Below are 19,814 nucleotides of genomic sequence, written 5' to 3' on the forward strand. Positions count from 1 at the left end.
CGCCATGGCTCAAGTCAGACATCACGTCAGACCATGTTAAGGAAGCTGATTGACGTGATTTCAGTTAACAGGATGTGTTATGTAATCAGCCAGCAAACCAAAATTGGAAACCATGGTTTGAAATGACTTTGCAAACCATGATTCGGACTAACCATGGTTTAGTGGGATGTATGGCTCCAAATAAAGCCATTGCTCTACTGCCACAGACTCCTACAACCTTGAATTCATGAATCCGGGTGTAGCTCTGAACCGTGATTTGCCTTTTGTGCATTTGAGAGCACAAACTATAGATTGGTTGCTTAACGATGGTTAGTGCAAACCATGCTTAGTTCAGACCACCATTGCCATGTTTCTTTGGCCAATGGGATGTGAGGCACACAGAGCAGAATCCTTGCTCTGCTGTGAGTACCCATCTTCAAGGACACTCAGAACTGCACATTCAAAACTGCAACACTGCTCAATGGGCACCTGATCAGAATAATTTGAGTTGCAGGTCAGGCTATGCAATATTCTAGATCCATGACAAAACAGTAAAAAACAAACAAACCATGGAAACGAATGGGCATCTTTCCCAAGTGAAATTGGATGGTTTCAGCCTGGACACGCAACTTTTAATTTTCCTTGAGCCTTGTTGAATTTGCTGTGACCTCTTACTCAGTTCTGCCTGTCCTGTGATCCTTGCAGGTCCCCCACACAGCGGAAAGACGGCCTTGGCTGCAAAGATTTCAGAAGAATCTAACTTCCCATTTATCAAGATCTGCTCTCCAGATAAGATGATCGGCTTTTCAGAAACTGCCAAATGCCACGCGATGAAGAAGGTATATTTTGCGAATCCCTTCCACGCCACATTTTTTTGTTTGATGTCACAGGCATTGTGTCTGTTTCCCTACTACTCCGTCTATGTTATGTGCTACTTTCAAATTTATAAAATGATGCCGCAAACTATAGAAAGTTGTGTGGCAAGGTCCCGCCCCCGCCCCCGCCCCCCTGCCCCCGAGGTTGAATAAAGACACTTGACATCAGTATTTTAGGTTAATGGGTTAAAAAAGGCCTGAGGTTGAATAAAGACACTTGACATCAGTATTTTAGGTTAATGGGTTAAAAAAGGCCACAACTTTATTGGTTACAGATTGTGAGCGGTTTTGGCTTAGGCATTGGACCGAACCAACTATATCTGAGTCCTGCCCATCTGTGCGGAGTCCGTGAAGGGTTAACCACCAGTAGGGGGAGTCCTGCTGATGCACATCAACTAGGAGCTCTGGGGCTCTGGGGCCACTGATAGGGGTCGTCCCTTTGGCCCTAGCCTCCCCAGGCTTCAGACAGGGCCACGCCCCCGGAATTCCTTAACGGAATACCCTTCAATGTGTGGGGGAGATGATGGCCCTGCCTCCCCATCTCTCTTCTCCAGCAATATTCCAATGCCTAACCACCAAACCTTACAAAGTTGTGACGATTTACTACAAGGTAGGCGAAAGCCAAGTGACGGAGCCAATTTGCCAAGTGGGGAAAGTCCTACCAGGCCCCTCAACGGTGACAAACCGGAGTCCATAGCAAGGTCAAGAGATGAGATAGCCTAAAGGGCGGGAGGGTGGGAAAACCAGAGCAGCTGGAAGCGCGGAAAGGGGTGAGATTCCCCGACGCGTCCTGCTTAAATCAAGCAGGCCACACCCCCAGAGCCAATCGGCTTGGTTGCCTGGGCAGTGACGCAGCCGGGAATCCCCCCCCCCAATTGCGCAGGGCCGACCACACCCCTGCGCACGTGAAGGGGTCGTGAGTGCCTGCAACCCCACCTCCTCCTAAGGCGGAAGTGGCTTTATCAGGAATAGATATTGAGCAAGATCATGCTCAGTTGAATGGAACGCACAAAGAATTAAAAAAATGCAGTAAATCAAAAGGAAGCTACCTTCCATTTTCCTGGCTTAAGAAGGAAATAAAAGGCAGCCACGTGGAACCCTCACAGAAAGAGAGTAAGATGAAGCAGAAGTCCCCTAATGGGATGAATACATAGGGCAAAGAAAAGATTGACTTTAGAATCCTAAATATTATTCCATCCCTAGAAAGCGCATATTCCCCAGGGACATCTGAGCCACAGTTAATTTTATGGCCTTCCAAATGTGGGGAAATTGCTGCTTTTTAATTGCTTTTCACCAGGATCTGCACTGGGGGGGGGGGGGAGAGGGAGGGAGGTAGTTCGAAAGAACTGAATACGGACAAGTAGAGAGGCAGCTTGGTTTTCCCCCCCAAAATGGGGGCATTTCCTTTCAAGAATTCCAAATATCTAACAACCTCTCCAGAGGAGGAGAGCAAAATTGCTGGCAATATATAATGTGCATGATATTTCTTCATTAATCTCCGTGTTTTTAGAAAAAAAGACTTCAAAACACCTGTTCTTCAGGCTTGACTGTGCCTGTTCAGGGACGGCAACCATTGCCAAGTTGTTGCTCCTGGAATTTGTCTCGCATTCTAAGAATTTTTTTTCACAGCCTTAGAATACGGCTGCGTTTTGTATGGACGCCAACTGTGGATTTGGCTTTTGTCTGCTCCTTCAAAGCAAATAAATAAATCATGTGTTCGTAACTAAGGATTTAATTTCTACCCCTCATGGGTCGTTGTCCCCCCCCCTTTAGTAGCTAAGAGGTATAAATTTTAACTTTTTGCTTTCCGAAAAACAGATCTTTGAGGATGCTTACAAGTCTCAGCTCAGCTGCGTGGTGGTGGATGACATTGAAAGACTCCTAGGTGAGAGATGGAGATGACTCTGGGGGGTCTTGCGTGAGGTGTTTCCCTTCTGTAGCCTTTTCCCCCATCCCAGTGTTTTTGTTACTGGAGCACCTGAACCCAACAGAGGTGGCAGCGTGTTACTCAAGTAGGTGGCTGTCGAGGGCAGGTTGAAGCAAAGACCAGGGAAGAACGTTGAAGGCCCTCTGTGCATAGACAAGAGCCAGTCTCTTATTTGCTTGGGCAAATCTGACATAGAAACCTTTAGAGCAGGGCTAGAGAACCAGTAGCCCTCCCTATAGTTCTGCACTCCCATCGTTTGTGACCGGCAGCCATGCTGGTTGGCACTAATGGAGAGTTTTGCCGTTGGCATCAGTCCGTCTCGAGAAACGATGGAGTGCGCCTCCACGGGCAAAGTCAAATAACCGTTGCCTTAACACCACCCATGTGATGGTGTTAAGCCTGGGCAGTTTGTATGGAGATCCCAGGCTGCCCAGAGGACAAGATGCCCCCTCTCGGCCTCGCCGATGTGGTCCTAAGGAAAGCAGCTTGGCACCAGCTTGGCTGCAGGAGTTGCTGGAAGGCACCACCCAACCATCTTAGGGCCCCCACTCTGGATTTGTATAGGGTTTACTCCAGTGTTTCCCAAACTTCCCAAACCCCAGAGTCGGTCACGACTGGACCTAATGGTCAGGGGTCCCTTTACCTTTGGGACCCAGGTGGCGCTGTGGTTAAACCACTGAGCCTAGGGCTTGCTGATCAGAAGGTCGGCGGTTCGAATCCCTGTGACGGGGTGAGCTCCCATTGCTTGGTCCCAGCTCCTGCCCACCTAGCAGTTCGAAAGCACGTCAAAATGCAAGTAGATAAATAGGAACCGCTACAGCGGGAAGGTAAACGGCGTTTCCATGTGCTGCTCTGGTTTGCCAGAAGCGGCTTTTTCATGCTGGCCACATGACCTGGAAGCTATACGTCGGCTTCCTCGGCCAATAATGCGAGATGAGCACGCAACCCCAGAGTCGGTCACAACTGGACCTAATGGTCAGGGGTCCCTTTACCCTTTACCTTTACTCCAGTGTTTCCCAAACTTGGGTCTCCAGCTGTTGTTTTTTTTGGACTACAACTCCCATCATCCCTAGCTAGAAGGACCAGTGGTCAGGGATGATGGGAATTGTAGTGTGAAAACAGCTGGAGACCCAAGTTTGGGCAGCACTGGTTTATTCCTTAGCCTTTTCTTAGCCCTACCAAAGACAGAAGGCAGCAGAGGTTTAGGATCAGAGTTCTCCTTCTCCTCGTTGGGCTGCCTTCCCAGGTTGATGCGACCCACCTGCCCCTCTCTTCCCTCTACAGCACGTGCAGAAAGAAAACTGTGGCCCTCCTTATGTCCAACAACATCAGGAGGACTGGAATTTTTTCAGCCCTGCTGCTGTCTCCACCGCCCCTACCCAGAGCTGGGGGACAGCATACAAGCTGAACGCCTGCCTTACGTCCCTGCAGGCCCCACCCAGACCTGAAAAGAGTGCAAGGCGCTTAGCAGCACCGACCCAGACACCAACATTTGAAATAGAGCCGCAATTGAACTTGGCTGGAGCTCAGCGAGTCACCTTGCCACCTTTCCTCTTTCAGATTACGTCCCGATCGGCCCACGGTTCTCCAACCTGGTGTTGCAGGCTCTTCTGGTGTTGCTGAAGAAAGCGCCCCCTCATGTAAGTCTCCCTTTCCCCCAGCAGAGCGGAATGTTTGCAAACTCATTCAATGGGAAAGCTGAGCAGGGCCCATTCACAAATACTTATCCGTTTTGATACGTTCTGTCGAGGTGGCCCGGGTGTTGCACAGGAGGGCCATGCCGTATGAGGGAAACCTTGCCGGCTGGTAGGGCAAGTCTTTCTGACTCTAAAGCCTTAAACAGCCTTGGCCCAGTATACCTGAAAGAGCATCTCCACCCCATTGTTTAGCCCGGACACTGAGGTCCAGCTCTGAGGGCCTTCTGGCGGTTCCCTCCCTGCGAGAAATGAGGTTACTGGGAAGCAGGCAGAGGGCCTTCTTGGTGGTGGCGCCCGCCCTGTGGAACACCCTCCCATCAGTTGTGTAGCAATGCCCTCCGATCAGTGTAATAATGACACGTGACACAGAATTTAAAGGTTAATTGGGTGGTTCAGGCCACAACTTTATTAAATATGCATGTTGAGCGGAATTGGCTTAGGCGTTGGAACCTATCAGACTAAATCCGACTCCAACCCGTGTGTTGAAGTCCGTGAGAAGTTAACCACCAGTAAGGAACCCGGCGATGCCGATCAACCGGAACTCCTTCTGTGGCCACCGTACGGGGCGTGCCTTACGGCCCTGGCGACTCCAGGCTCTGGACCAAGCCTCGCCCCCGGAATCCTTTAACGGAATTACTTCTCCAAATTTGGGCAGGTGATGACGCAATCTGCCCCTCCTCCATCTTATTGTTATGCAAATTTCCAACGCCTAACCGCCTAAACTAAGTTGTGACGACATGCTACGAGGTAGGCGAAAAACCCATCATGGCTAGCCCAGTATGGGAAAAGTCCTACCCGGTCCACTGACTAACCAGGCAACCGACTAGGTCCGTAGCAGCGCCCCCTATTCTCTTTTTAAGGGGCGGGTGGGCGGGTGCTTCTGCTCGCGCTGGCGAAATAAGAGGGAGAGAGCGAGCTCCGGCCGCGCAGTGGGGTTTAAACCCCGCGGCCCCGCCCCCTCGTCCCTATTGGACAAGGGCGCGGGTGACGCAGGCGGGTACTTCCATTGCGTGGGGGCTGACACTGCAGCCCCCACGCAATGGACTCGTCGGGCTGCCCACAACTCCACCTCCGGCAAAGGCACGGAAGTGGTTTTGTGTAGCAATGCCCTCCGATCAGTGTAATAATGACACGTGACACAGAATTTAAAGGTTAATTGGGTGGTTCAGGCCACAACTTTATTAAATATGCATGTTGAGCGGAATTGGCTTAGGCGTTGGAACCTATCAGACTAAATCCGACTCCAACCCGTGTGTTGAAGTCCGTGAGAAGTTAACCACCAGTAAGGAACCCGGCGATGCCGATCAACCGGAACTCCTTCTGTGGCCACCGTACGGGGCGTGCCTTACGGCCCTGGCGACTCCAGGCTCTGGACCAAGCCTCGCCCCCGGAATCCTTTAACGGAATTACTTCTCCAAATTTGGGCAGGTGATGACGCAATCTGCCCCTCCTCCATCTTATTGTTATGCAAATTTCCAACGCCTAACCGCCACTCGAGCCCCCCCAGGCTCGCCGCCAATCCGCTCACATGTTATGACCACCTAGATATTGATTTCAGCACAACCCTAGTTAACAGTTTAGCACTCGATTGATTCGTTATAGGGGATGAATCCAGTTATTATCAGGGAAGTGTGACCCTACTCTCTTATTCGCCTAATTAAGATCTACAATATCCAGGACATCTCGAATGGCAGCAATAACGTTCAGTAGCCAGGCGTCATTCCCGATCGGAGAAAGGTGAACGCCATCATCGCGATAAAGGGCTGCTTCACTTCGTTTTAAGGTGGGATGCTGTATAACCCGGCCATTCAAGGATAACACTCTGCGGGCCACGACTGAGTTCAAAAGCCTCCTGGATTTGTTCAAGGCTTTGGGGCACCGGCCATCACGCCAACAGCGCCTTTCCAGCAAAGAGGACCACAGTAACGTCATCCGCGGGAAGCTCTCCCTCATAACGTCAAAATCTTTGAATATATGTTTCCTCAAATCGACCGCGTTGCGATAAGCCAGGTCGTTTTCACCGAGTTGCACAATCAGGACATCTGGGGGACCAAGTGAAGCAGCCCGAGCCTGGATGATCGGCAGCAACTCGATCCAGCGCATACCCCTTCTGGATATCCAGGAAACCTCCACATTTTCTGGGAGGCCGAGCCCGCATCCCAGACCAACTTCGATTGCTCTTCTCTGGGCCCAGTGCACTATGCTGTGCCCCGCTATCCAAACCCGGATGAAATGGTAACCTGAAACATAAAGATGAAAAGTCGGATCAGCACTGCCAGCAGAGTCACCAGAGTCAACCTACGTACGAATGTACCTTTTGTAAGCATTCGACTTCCATCTCCCTATCTCCTGGATCCTTTCCGATGACAAGCCTAGGTGCATAGCGGAAGTGGCAGCGCCAATTCTAAAGGAGTGGGCAGAAAATTCGGTGGGGTTGTACCCGCAAGCCGCAATGGCTTTGCGAAGTACCCTGGTAAACTGTTGACGAGTGAGCCGAGCACCCTCATGGTGAATGAGTAACGGGCCAGGACCCGGCGGACGGAGATAAAGATACCGTCTAGTGTCCTTCACTGGACAAGGACCAGAGGCGGCTGTTGCCGGGAGGCGAATGCTAGCGCCTCTCCCCCTCTGGTCCGTCTTTGAGTGGCGGACGTGCACAATAACTTGGGTTTCGGACAGTGATAGATCCTGCAATAATAGACCCCGGGTGACACCATCGGGGTGGTCCTCACACACCACTTCCCCGACCCTAAGGGCCCCGAAGTAAGCTATCGAAAAGGCTGCGGAAAACAGTCGTGCTTCAAACTTGGACCAACAAAGAGTTCTCAATTGCCTGTGGATTTGGGTAAGCATCTCAAATGTGATGGGCCGCCTGGAATCGGCAACGGGGGGCTGCAGCCTACGCCAGCCTTCCATTGCTCTACGCAAATGGAAGTTGTCGCACGGGTCGGTGAGATAAAGAGATTTCGAGAAAAAGGTGATAGCTGCAGTGTGGGTGCCAAGAGTCTTGGCGGCGCGACCCAGCCCTCTGAGGTATACCACGTATTGCATAACCTCCTCGGGGGTTGGTGGACTCTCGAGGCGCACACCAGCGCCCTTCTGCCGGAAGGCGAGGAAGTCCGCCCAAGCCCGTTTATAGGAGCTGAGGGTGGCGGGGGCCACGGAAGCAAATACTCCCTTTAGGATCTCCCGTTTCCAAGGTTCCATAGGTGTTCCGGGAACCTCTCTGGACACTGCTGCGCATCTGGTGCTAATGAGCGGAAGCGGTCCATCTGGAAACGAGACAAAGCATCTGCGATATTATTATTCTGCCCCGGCACGAATTTGGCTGAGAAGTGCATATTTAACTCGAGACTGCGCAGCACAAAATGACGTAGGAGGGCTGACACCCTCTCCGACCGCGACGATTGCCTGGTAAGCACACTGACTACCGCTTGATTGTCCGTGTTGAAGCAGACTCTTCGGTTCCTGAAGTCGTCCGACCAAAGATGCACTGCTACCACTATGGGAAAGAATTCTAGAAATGTTAAATCCCGAGTAATGTCTGTGTTTTTCCAACTGGGAGGCCAAGGTTCCGCACACCATCTCCCTCTGAAATATACCCCGAAACCCAATGCGCCCGCTGCGTCAGAATGAATCTGAAAGTCCGAATATAGAGTAATGTTATCCTGCCATAAAGATACACCATTGTAGTGCTCTAAAAAGGATAGCCAGTTCACCAGGTCCGCTTTCACTCCTTTAGGTAAGCGAGCCCTATGAAACGGTCGGGTTAGTCCTACAGTGAGCCTGGCAACCCTCAGGCAAAAGGGGCGTCCAGGTGAGATTACTCTACAAGCGAAATTAAGGTGCCCTAGTAGCGATTGAATTTGCCTCAAGGTGACTTTTTTGCGGGGGATAAGCTGTCTAATCAATTCCCTAAGGGCTGTGAGTTTTTCAGCCGGCAAACGCGAGGTTTGGGCTACCGTATCCAATTCAATGCCTAAATACGTCAAACGAGACACAGGTCCTTCAGTTTTTTCAGCTGCTAGCGGCACCCCCAGTTCACTTGTAAGGGCAGCAAAGGCCTCCATGAGGTCTGCGCAATCAGTACTGTGTGCTCCCCCCACGAAAAGGAAGTCATCCAGGTAGTGTGTGACACCCGATAGACCAGTCCTAGCACGAAGGGCCCAGTCCAGGAATGTGCTAAATGTTTCAAAGGCCGAACAAGCGACGGAACATCCCATGGGCATAGCTTTGTCGATGAAATAAGCGCCCTCGAACCTAAAACCCAACCATTTGTAGTCGTGGGGGTGTACAGGAAGGAGGCGGAAGGCCGATTCGATATCGCACTTCGCCATCATGGCCCCTTTGCCGAACTGGCGAACCAGCTTCACAGCGTGGTCAAAGGAGGCGTATTTTACCGTACAAAGCTCTTGCGGGATACCGTCATTAACTGAGCTACCCCTAGGGTGAGAGAGATTATGAATCAACCTGAATTCTCCCGGGGCCTTTTTAGGAACTATGCCCAGCGGGGAAATGTGAAGGTTAGCTATAGGTGGAGTTAAAAATGGGCCCGCGACCCGGCCCGCCGATAGTTCTTTATTTATTTTCTTGATGGCTATGTCGGGTCGCTCCCTAACTGACTTTTGATTTGGTGGGTCAGTTGTGGAAGGCGGGATCTGGACAGGGATGCGAAACCCTAAAAAGAAACCCTCCTCAAGGTACACTGCCGCAGATCTGTTAGGGTATAGGGCTAGCAATTTTTTTAAGGGATTTAATTTAACTGGGGAGTAGGCCTTGACTAAAGAACAGTTAGAATCTATTCTGACCTGAGGTTGCCCCGTGGGAGGCACCGGGGGGGTATCTGGGGCCCTGGTGAGAATTGCCCCTGGCCCCCCGAAAGGACTGTTTCCCCTTGAAGCAGGATACCCCCGGATGCTGACCCAAGCACTTCTCACACTCGTGAGTATATTTGCAGTTGGGCCTCTGGCATAGTCCTTTATTGAACTCCCAACAGACCCTACGCCGCGGGTCTTTTTTGGGCTCAAACCTGCCTGCTTTCGGGGGGTCAGTTTGTTTCTTCTCCACATACGGCACTACATGGTTACTCCAGTAGTGTTGGTGTCGTTGGTCCCAACGCGTTTTTGGGTTTTTTGAAGCATTCCTGCGGAAGTCTTCGTCGTAGTTCAAAGCTGCCGTCTCCCCTGCCATCTTGTGAGCCAACCTAACGTCGGCCATGTATGCAAACAGGTGCACCGCTCGCTTTGGGTAAGCCGCCGAGATCACGGCCGCCCAAATGTGTATGCCCTCTAGCCAATTCTCGAAAGTGCGGTCGGCACGAGGCGTCCTATATCGCCGACCCCTGTAATCCCGGCGCTTCTCCCCTTTCCCCATCATCTGAGTCAGAGGAAGAATGGTGAACACATCGATATAGTCCCCATTTAAAAATTTTTCCCTCTTTTTGTCTGACAGATGAGAACCCAAAAGGATATCTGTGTCCGAGTTCGTGGCGTACTTTTCGTCGGGAATTAACGCACCGTCGCGCCACTCCAGTGTACCCCTAAATGACTTGCGATGGGAGCTGGCCCTCCTTTTATGCACCCAGAGGGGGAAACCCATCTGGTCTTCCCCCACACCCCAATAATCCTCCATAGGGATTTCGCATTCCGAATCCGAGGACGTACCTGTGTCGTCATCCGAATCGTCTCTTCTGCTCCTCTTACGTTTCTCCGACTTTTTCTTCGCCTTTCCTCCATGGCGTCGGTCATCTCCGTCCCGCGACTCCGCGACTCCGCCAGACGCGCGCCCCGCCGCCTCGTCATCCGTGGTCGAATCGCGCGCTTGCACCCCCTGCTGTGCCGCAGCCGCCGCGGGCTGGGTCCCCTGCTGACCTGAAACAGACTGGGCCGCCCCGCTAAGAGAGCCAGGCCCCTGAGACCCTGAAGCCACTGATTGCTGGCTGGGAGTGTTGGAGCGCGCTCTCTGCGACCGGGTGCGCGGTCCCTGAGCCCCGTCACTAACCCCACCGGAGGTGGAGGTAGAGAAAAAGGCAGCAGAGGTGGACGGCCCATCCTGGTCATCAAACTGGGTATCTGCTACTCAATCCTGAGAATTAGGAGGGGACTCATCCTGTAGGCTTTCGGCCAGTGGGACCAGCGTGCTGCAGAGGGGGCCCAGCTGGCCGCAGATAGATTGCAGTGCGTTAACCGCCTGGGCGAAAGCCTTAGAATTGACCTTAGCTGCCAGGTTTTTAGCTTGGCCCTGCTTGCCTTTTGAAGCCATGGTCGCAAGGACTTTTAACAAACGCTATGAAATAATTTCCTCCCTTACAATACTTTATATATATATATCTATAAAATGTTTATTTATTTATATATAATTTTTTTTATTTAATTATTTATTTATTTATTTATTTAATTTTTTATTTATTTATTATTTATTTATTTAATTATTTTGTTTTACTTTATTTTTTATTATTATTAATTTTTATTTATTTATTTAATTAATTTATTTATTTATTTATTTAATTTTTATTAATTTATTTATTATTTACAATTATTGACTATATTTATCTACATACGAGCCTGGATTCTCTTATTATCCGGCTTATTACTTATTCATCTATTTACTGGCTATATATATGAATTTTATTATTATCATAAAACAATTATTAGTGCAACTTCTTAATTATTTGCTAGCTAATTCAAATGAATTCCAAAGAGGCCCTGATAAAATATACAATAATCAAACAGCTAACTCTGTATACTGGAATCAATTCCCGATATTATTAGCGTTAAATATCCACAAATCAAAAGGCGGGAACCAATGCCCACCAATGGTAATCAAAACCCCAAATTAATTCCGGATGGCAGCAATTATAGCAATTTCCACAATACCAATGTATTTTCCTATATAATTAATCGCCTAGCCAAATACCAAAGAGAAGACCGCCCAATAATTAAAAGTCGCTGCGCAAAGGAAACCAGGTCTACCTATAATTAATAACTGCAATGGGAAATGTCACTAATTAATCATATGCAATGAATTAATTCAAAACACCAGGATAAGTCAGATTAAGATAAGTTAAAACCAGGGCGCCCCTGAAAACCAATACAAGGGAGTAACAGTGATCTGCTACTACCGGCAAGAACAAAGGCCACACACAAGATGGCGCTGGCCACACAGGACAAAAACAGCTAGCCCTGCCCTTCCCAAAATGGCGGTGGTTGCACAGAGCCCAGCAATCACTGTACCATGAAGAAGAGACCCTCCCAAAATGGCGACCGTCGGCAGAACCACGCGGCCACCCTCAAAATGGCCGCCGCACTGTACCGCAAGGAGGCCCTCTCAAAATGGCGGCTACCAGCCGACCCACCTGGCCACACTCAAAATGGCTTCCTTATAAGCAAGCCAAAACCGGGCTTTGAGGGAGAGAGCCCAACCGCTACGGCCACCAACCCACGTGGTCGCGATCCCTTCCTGGAGAGTATACCAACAGGGGGGAGAAAAGCCCAGAATCAAGGGGGGGAGAATGGAACGCACTCACCGAGTCCGCGACCGCTGCAAGAGAAAGCTCCGACAGGCAAGGGGAGAGGAGGCAACCGCCTCAACTCTGCTACCCAAACCGCGGCAAGAAAAACTGCAGGAAACGGTCGCCCGGCTTTGCGAAGGTCCTCCTCGCAGGAGAGCAGGGAGAGGAGGCAGCCGCCTCAACTCTGCACCCGGAGAAGCGGGATCCTCCGCTCCAATCGGCACCAGCCGCTTCGGTGTGGTAACAGCTGCAGTAGGAGAGCTGCTGGACCAGAACCAGGAAGCCAGGCGGTGGGACCCGAACGAAGAACCGGCTTGTGGCCGGTACCCGAAGAGCTGGTTAGCAGCTGTACGGAGAGAGGCTGAAACAGCGCAGCTCCGACGAAGGCCCCCAGGCGACGAAGCGACTCGCGCCCGGCACCGGAACAGCTGATAGGCGGCTGAAACAAGGGTGGCGAAGCACCGCGGCTCAGATGCAGCCTCTTCACAGACGCAGACGAGACCTGAATTGAAGAAAGAAAAGGGGAGTAAGCAATCCGGCAAAACTGAGCTAGAAAATAAAACAAATCCACCGAAAATGAATGCTTCTGCTCGCGCTGGCGAAATAAGAGGGAGAGAGCGAGCTCCGGCCGCGCAGTGGGGTTTAAACCCCGCGGCCCCGCCCCCTCGTCCCTATTGGACAAGGGCGCGGGTGACGCAGGCGGGTACTTCCATTGCGTGGGGGCTGACACTGCAGCCCCCACGCAATGGACTCGTCGGGCTGCCCACAACTCCACCTCCGGCAAAGGCACGGAAGTGGTTATGTCAAGGCAATAAACAACTATCTGACTTTTAAGAGACATTTGAAGGCAGCCCTGTTTAGGGAAGTTTTTAATGTTTGATGTTTTATTGTGCTTTTAATATTCTGTTGTGAGCCATCCAGAGTGGCTGGGGAAACCTACTCTGATGGGCAGAGTATAAATATATTATTATTATTATTATTATTATTATTATTATTATTATTATTATTAGGTCTTCTGCAGGAAGTGGGACTTCCCTCATGGATCTCAGTCGTCTTCCTGCAGCTCCCATAAGTTTGGTGTAAGAGCCACATACGCACACATGGAAAAGAGTGGAAGATACAATGAAAGTGTGGGGATATATTAGGGGTGCCATATTTCAAACAGTGAAAATCTGGACAGAAAAGCTTTTGCGAAGTTGGGCCTTTTTGGCAAATTCGCAACAACCAAAAAAAGCAGCAATTTCTGTCCGGACACTGCTTCCGAATGCAGTATTCTGGATCTGTCCGGGAACCCTTAGGTTAAAGGGTGGAAAGGTTGGTATAGATAAGCTTGGATTTGGTACATCTCCCAAGCAGGGATGCAGCAATGGGCCATCTTGAAGTCTTTGAATGTGCCGTAGCTGGTCCTATAGGATCCCTGAAGAGCGTGGGCAAAATGCCCTCTTTAGCCAACTCTGTGTAGCAATTATGGCCAAACATGAAGGTTGTGGCATCTAGAGCTTTCTAAGCAGGTGCTATATGGCCTTCAATTTTAATTTATTTATTTGGTTTTTCAAATTAAAGTTTTACAATCACATATCCAACATACAATATAAAAACAAGATTCTAAAGAATCTCCTGGACTTGCCCCTCCTCCTCTTTGTGGACCCTATTGTTAGTCATTTCCTCCTGCATCTTTTATAATAATCCAAAATGGGAGATGCCATTATATCCAAAATTCACCATTGAACTACAAGTGCCATTCCAATCCTACTAATGATTTTAACTGTTTACAATGGTTTTTAAGGTAAATTATAACTTTCCCCCATTCCTTATTAAAATTTTGGTCTTTCTGATTTCTGATTCTTACGGTCATTTTTGCCGTTTCGGCGTAATCCATCCATTTATTCTGCCTTTCTTCTCTGGACCAGAAAAAGAAAAGGAGGCTGAATGCTGCTTAGTTTCTTCTGCTTTTGTTACTCATGGAAGTAAAAGAGCACTGAATTCTCTATCTCAGCCACTGAAATCTATCTGGTTTCTGAGGCTTCAGCAGGCGTAATAACCCACCTCCTTTTAAGCGTATCATCACAACCATAAAACCTAGAACCTTGGGGGCTTTTTAGCGAAGGCAGCAATTTTCAGTAAACTTAATTCTGCACAAAAGGGGACGTGGGTGGTGCTGTGGGTTAAACCACAGAGCCTAGGGCTTGCCAATCAGAAGGTCGGCGGTTCGAATCCCCGCGACGGTGTGAGCTCCCGTTGCTCTGTCCCAGCTCCTGGCAACCTAGCAGTTCAAAAGCATGCAGTGCAAATAGATAAATAGGTACCACTCCGGTGGGAAGGTAAACGGCGTTTTCGTGCGCTGCTCTGGTTCGCCAGAAGCGGCTTACCCGGAAGCTGTACGCCGGCTCCCTCAGCCAGTAAAACGAGATGAGCGCCGTAACCCCAGAGTCGTCCGTGACTGGGACCCTAACAGTCAGGGGTCCCTTTACCTTTACCTTTAAAGCAGTAATTACATAAGCTGCATCTTTGGCATGGCTCTTAATTCTCATTTATTCTGAAAATGAGAACACAGAAGCCCCAATTAGCATTGCGATGCATCTCCAATACAGTGGAACCTCGGTTTATGAACACCTCGGTTTACAAATTTTCGGTTTACGGACGCCGCGGACCCATCTGGAACGGATTAATTCACTTTCCATTACTTTCAGTGGGAAACTTCGCTTCAGTTTATGAACGCTTCAGTTTATGAACAGACTTTCGGAACCAATTATGTTCATAAACCGAGGTACCACTGTAATTGAAACTTGCGACGAGAAACAGAAGATTGGTGCCAACTTACAATGTTTATCTTTTTGCTAAGAGCAGGAGCAGGCCGGGGACTACTCACATAGGCGTAATGACTGTATTCTCTTTCCACTTAGAGGTTTCTTTCTGGAGGTTTGTGCCAGGAAGCAAATTCCCTGTAGGCAGCATAGAAACTGTCTCCTACAAATTGGATCCTTACAATATGTGTGCATTATGGAGGTGGCATTATGTCTCCTGAGGGCTGAAGCATATATCAAGTAGATGCATGAATGTCAAATTCTTGTTTCTCTCAGCCTTCAGTGTCCCCAAGAAACAGAAACCAGGGTGCCTCTCTTTTCTTCTCTAGCGGAGGCAACCAGGGCTCCTTTCTGCTTTATTTTTTTTTGCCACAACTCGCAGCAAATACAGCCCTTCTTCATGGATTGTAAGCTACTCAAAGTTTCTAGGGCAAAGTCTGATATTATTATTATTATTATTATTATTATTATTATTATTATTACTCCTGCATTGCCAGCAAACCTACATAATTTAGATTCCGTAAGGCTGCATGGTGTGTGTGTGTGTGTGTAAACTTACCAAAGACACCAGACAGCCGCTTCTCCTTTGCATCTTTCAGGCAGAAAGGTGTTTGTGCAAGAGGAACCCAATCAGAGCAGGAAGGGCCATGTTTGCCTTAATTGCTTGACCTTGACCAGGCTATTTCCCATTCAGCTCTGGGGTTACTGCTCTTGAGACCATGGGCCTTTGAGCCCCTTGAAGGGAAGGGTTGAGGTACTGGTGTGACGGATAATTAAGTGTATATTATTCCACACGGTGGCACACTTGTCCAGGCACCTCCCCACACGTCATTGGTGAAGCTCCCGTGTGGAGGTTTTCATGCGGTATTTTTGTTCGATAAGCAGCTGAAACCAGCTGAATTTTAAAAAGCCCAGTTTGTGGCACGGCTGCTTCCACGATCCACGTAACCAAGAGACGTGAGGCGGTTCTGTATGCAGCGGCTGGGTTTTATTCCACATTGCCTGCCAGTCATGCAGCCTGTCTGCTTTGTTGTTGTTTAGTCGTTTAGTCGTGTCCGACTCTTCGTGACCCCATGGACCATAGCACGCCAGGCACTCCTGTAAAACTGTCTGCTTTACAGCTTCCTAAAATCATATTCTTTTCCTCCCAGAAACCGTTTTGTTGCTCCCACAGAACTCGCAAGGAATACAGTGGTACCTCGAGTTGCAAACACCTCAGGTTACAAACACTTTGGGTTGCAGACTCTGCTAGCCCGGAAGTAGCACCTCGGGTTAAGAACTTTACCTCAGGATGAGAACGGAAATCGCACAGCGGCGGCGGCAGTGGGAGGCCCCATTAGCTAAAGTGGTACCTCAGGTTAAGAACGGTTTCGGGTTAAGAACGGACCTCCGGAAAGAATTAAGTTCGTAACCAGAGGTACCACTGTATTGCAGCTTGCAAAGTACCCAGCCTGGCAACCCCATATTCTGTCCCGCTTCCCCTAACCTGCAAAGTTTCGATATAAGGCGATAATACGGACATACGTTACAACGTCACGTCTATTTATATATTCCAGGAGAATTTAAAACGTGACCCATTTGGTTTGTTTATTTGTTGTTGTTTTTATATAAAAAAAGTTTTTTGTTTCAAAGCTGTTATGAAATGAAAGGGAATCAAATAAAACTCTTTCTTTCTCCCTGCTCTTTTATTTCAGTCAGGTTTTCCCTGGCTTTTTGCAAGGAGAAGAGATTGTTGAGGGGAGGAATGGTTGGGGGGGGGTATGTGGAGAGGGGACTGAAAAGCGTTGCCTCAGCAGGGAGCCAAGCCAGAGAGAAAAAGGTTTCTCTGAGAACGGAGAAGCAACACCTCGCCAAACCGAGAGGCTCGGGAACCCCATGGAGGTTTCACATGTGGTTCCCTGCTGGTTCCTCTGAAAAAGCTAACAATTGGGCTCGGAGGGTGAAAGCCCCTCGCCGGTATCTCTCCCCACCCCCTTCCCCACCCCCCACCCCCAATGCTGTACTTAAGCTGGACAGACAATTTGGTCAGTGTTATAAGAAGTCCGGCGGACTCTTTTTTGGGGGGTGCTCCCTGCTTAAGACTTCTTCCCCAGCTTTGCCCCTGCAAGATTTCCACAGGGAGGCAGAGGGAAGAAACGGGGATTGGCGTCCTTGAGTTAGTCCAACGTTTTAGTGCAGCGACACTCCATCTAAGGACCTTGGAGATGCTAAGGGTGTCGTCCGGTCCCCGTCTCTCCCCCCCCCCCGCTCCCACAAAGCTGCATTTGCATGTATCTTTGAAAAACTAAACAAAAACTGTGTTAGGTCCGGCCTTTAACTGCTTCCTTTCTGTAGGGTCCGCTCACTTTAAATTCTGCTGCGGTCCTTGCAGTTAAAGCTACCCCGCAGTCCTTTGCAAGAGACTTGCGGGCTTCTGCGTCTGAAAAAAGCGACACTTTCTAGACCTGTGTTTTTAAAGAAGCTGTTGCCAGGAAATCTGAAGTTCTGCAGAAGCTGTTTCCCGGTTGAAACGCTGGCCTCAGCATTCAGCGCATAGACATTGCCCTACGGACTTGTAATCCTGTTCAGAATTTTACTGCACGTTGAGACCCCTGTGAAATCTAGAAACCGATATTGGAAATGCCAAAAGCAAAAAATGAAGCTAAACCATGCTATAACGAAGGAAAAAGATGTTCAACTAGGGTATTTCCCCCCCCCTGGCATTTCCACTCGTGTTTCCAAACTATTTGTGCTACATGCTCTTTGATGAACCCAGATGGGACATGTTAATTGGCTCAACGCTCCTAGGTCTCTGTTTAATATATCATTTCTGTTTATTTATTCCACCAATACTTAGTCTATAGTAATTTAGCTGCCACAGTAATACTAAGCGTTGCTCCTCAGAATTATTTCCAGTACTTTTTGGCCTCTTCGTAAGACCACCAACAATAAATAGAATCACCTGTTCTCCTTCCACATAAGCTTGAACAGTCCGTATAACCCATAGCTCTATCACTTTCCCCACAGTTTCCCCACAGAGTAGATGCAACTGTAAAAGTTATTGTTTTTCATGCAGTTACATTTGTTCTATTTAGGGTAATGCTGCCTTGGATTTTTAAATCGGTATATATTCCAAACTAGAAAGTGTTCCAGCTTGCCCCAGGCCACTTCCTACCCAGTCACTTGAAAAGCAAACTCCCTAATTTGAAGATACTTTAAAAAGGGGCTGGGGGGGGGGAAGCAGGTTCGGGTGGGGGGAGCCAACTAATTTGACCCTCTTTAATCCAGTCCGTACAGAAGGTGGTACTGAATTCTACAGAGTTCTTTTGTGATTTTGTATTTGTATTTTTACGTCCGATCTCCGGGTGAAGGGCTGTGTAAAAATTGAGCTAATGATGATTGAGAATAATACTCTTGAAACAAGTGTCTTGGGTTGAAATCTAGACCCCAACGCGTAAAGGGCAATGGGAGATATGCTCACATAAAACGTTTTCCTGCATTTATCCCAAATCTCCTGTAGCCTGGTCACAATTTCTGCATAAACTGCTGTGGCTTGCTTATGAAGGGACGGAGAGCGAACCTCAGCAGAGCATTTAGGACATGGGTAGGCAAACTAAGGCCCGGGGGCCGGTTCCGGCCCAATTGCCTTCTAAATCCAGCCCACGGACGGTCCGGTCCGGGAATCAGTGTGCTTTTACATGAGTAGAATGTGCCCTTTTATTTAAAATGCACCTCTGGGTTATTTGTGGGGCCTGCCTGGTGTTTTTACATGAGTAGAATGTGCCCTTTTATTTAAAATGCATCTCTGGGTTATTTGTGAGGTGTAGGAATTTGTTCATTTCCCCTCCCCCCCAAAAAAAAGTATAGTCCGGCCCCCCACAATGTCTGAGGGACAGTGGACCGGCCCCCTGCTGAAAAAGTTTTCTGACCCCTGATTTAGGACAACTATGCCGTACCTAAAATCTGATCATTAGGGTTGAATTTTATAGAGGGCGGGGGGAGTCTGGAGGCAAGCACAGGTTTGAGAACCCCACACTTTTTTTTTTGGCCATAAATTGGCTCCTGTGATTCACAGGAAAGAACAGGCAGGCAAAGGAAGGTGTGTAACTACTGCCCGTCCCTCTATTTCCCCTGCCTTGATGAAACTTGTATGCACCTGAAAGTTGCTTAGCCCCCTCCACCTGCCTCTCGCCTCTCTCCCAAAGATTGCACCTACTGTTTGGCAGCAAAGGCTGCTGGCTGAGGTTCCCAGCTCCCCAAGGGTTTAGATTGGCTCCTTCATTACACATTTTTTTCCATGGGGGAAGAGGACAGACTTACGATCCCGTGTGAGTTGGACCACAGAGCAGTTCTACGGTAATAATGTAATGTTTTACTGAGCACGTTCCCCGTTCGGATGAAGGGCGTGCCTGACAACCCACTCTCGACATTTTTCAGCATGCGTTTGATAATCCAGCTCACCAGCGGGCACGTTTAAACTCTGCGACCTTCCTTCCAGCTGGCACCGCTGCATCGTTGCACGGGTGGGCTTCATCTCTCGTCGCAGTGATCTCCTTTTATGGCTTTCTGCTTTTCAGGAAGGCTGTTTCTCGTTCGGATGTTTCCCCATTATTCTGAGTTTATAATTGGGAGGAGAACTTGCCAGAGTAGTAGCTCAGGTGTTGGACTCCTCTTGAGAAACAGGAAGGAAATTGATTTGTGAGAAGGTGCCACTTCTTTTATTACTTACTGGGTTCCCATTGAGATCTTTCAAGCAGAGGCATGGACTTCTATTGGGTTATGGCCTATGATCTCCAACTTAGTCCTCTAAATGTCTCACTTAGATGTAAAATAAAAAAATTCCTTCAGTAGCACCTTAAAGACCAACTAAATATCTGAAGAAGTGTGCATGCACACGAAAGCTCATACCAAAATAAAAACTTAGTTGGTCTTTAAGGTGCTACTGAAGGAATTTTTTTATTTTACTTCGATCCAGACCAACACGGCTACCTACCTGTAACCTCACTTAGATGTGTTTCAGAATCAGGAACTGATAGAGTTTAG

At 48.8% G+C, this 19,814-nt stretch overlaps 1 protein-coding gene across 7 annotated transcripts in view; it reads left to right on the forward strand.

The window, feature by feature from the left end:
* The window catches only part of NSF (N-ethylmaleimide sensitive factor, vesicle fusing ATPase), a 102,953-nt gene that overhangs the window by 72,074 nt on the left and 11,065 nt on the right, over nucleotides 1-19,814 (forward strand). For all 7 annotated transcript variants that reach the window (XR_009558435.2, XM_060281087.2, XM_060281088.2 and 4 more), the window contains exons 15-17: nucleotides 685-818; nucleotides 2,673-2,739; nucleotides 4,342-4,421. Coding sequence is in view for 6 of the 7 variants with exons in the window: in XM_060281087.2 (XP_060137070.1) it covers nucleotides 685-818; nucleotides 2,673-2,739; nucleotides 4,342-4,421 (281 nt within the window). In the remaining variant the exon portion in view is untranslated. The remainder of the gene's footprint in view (nucleotides 1-684; nucleotides 819-2,672; nucleotides 2,740-4,341; nucleotides 4,422-19,814) is intronic.

The sequence above is a fragment of the Zootoca vivipara genome, chromosome 12 (assembly GCF_965207765.1).
Source record: "Zootoca vivipara chromosome 12, rZooViv2.hap1.1, whole genome shotgun sequence".
Classification (NCBI taxonomy): Eukaryota; Metazoa; Chordata; class Lepidosauria; order Squamata; family Lacertidae; genus Zootoca; species Zootoca vivipara.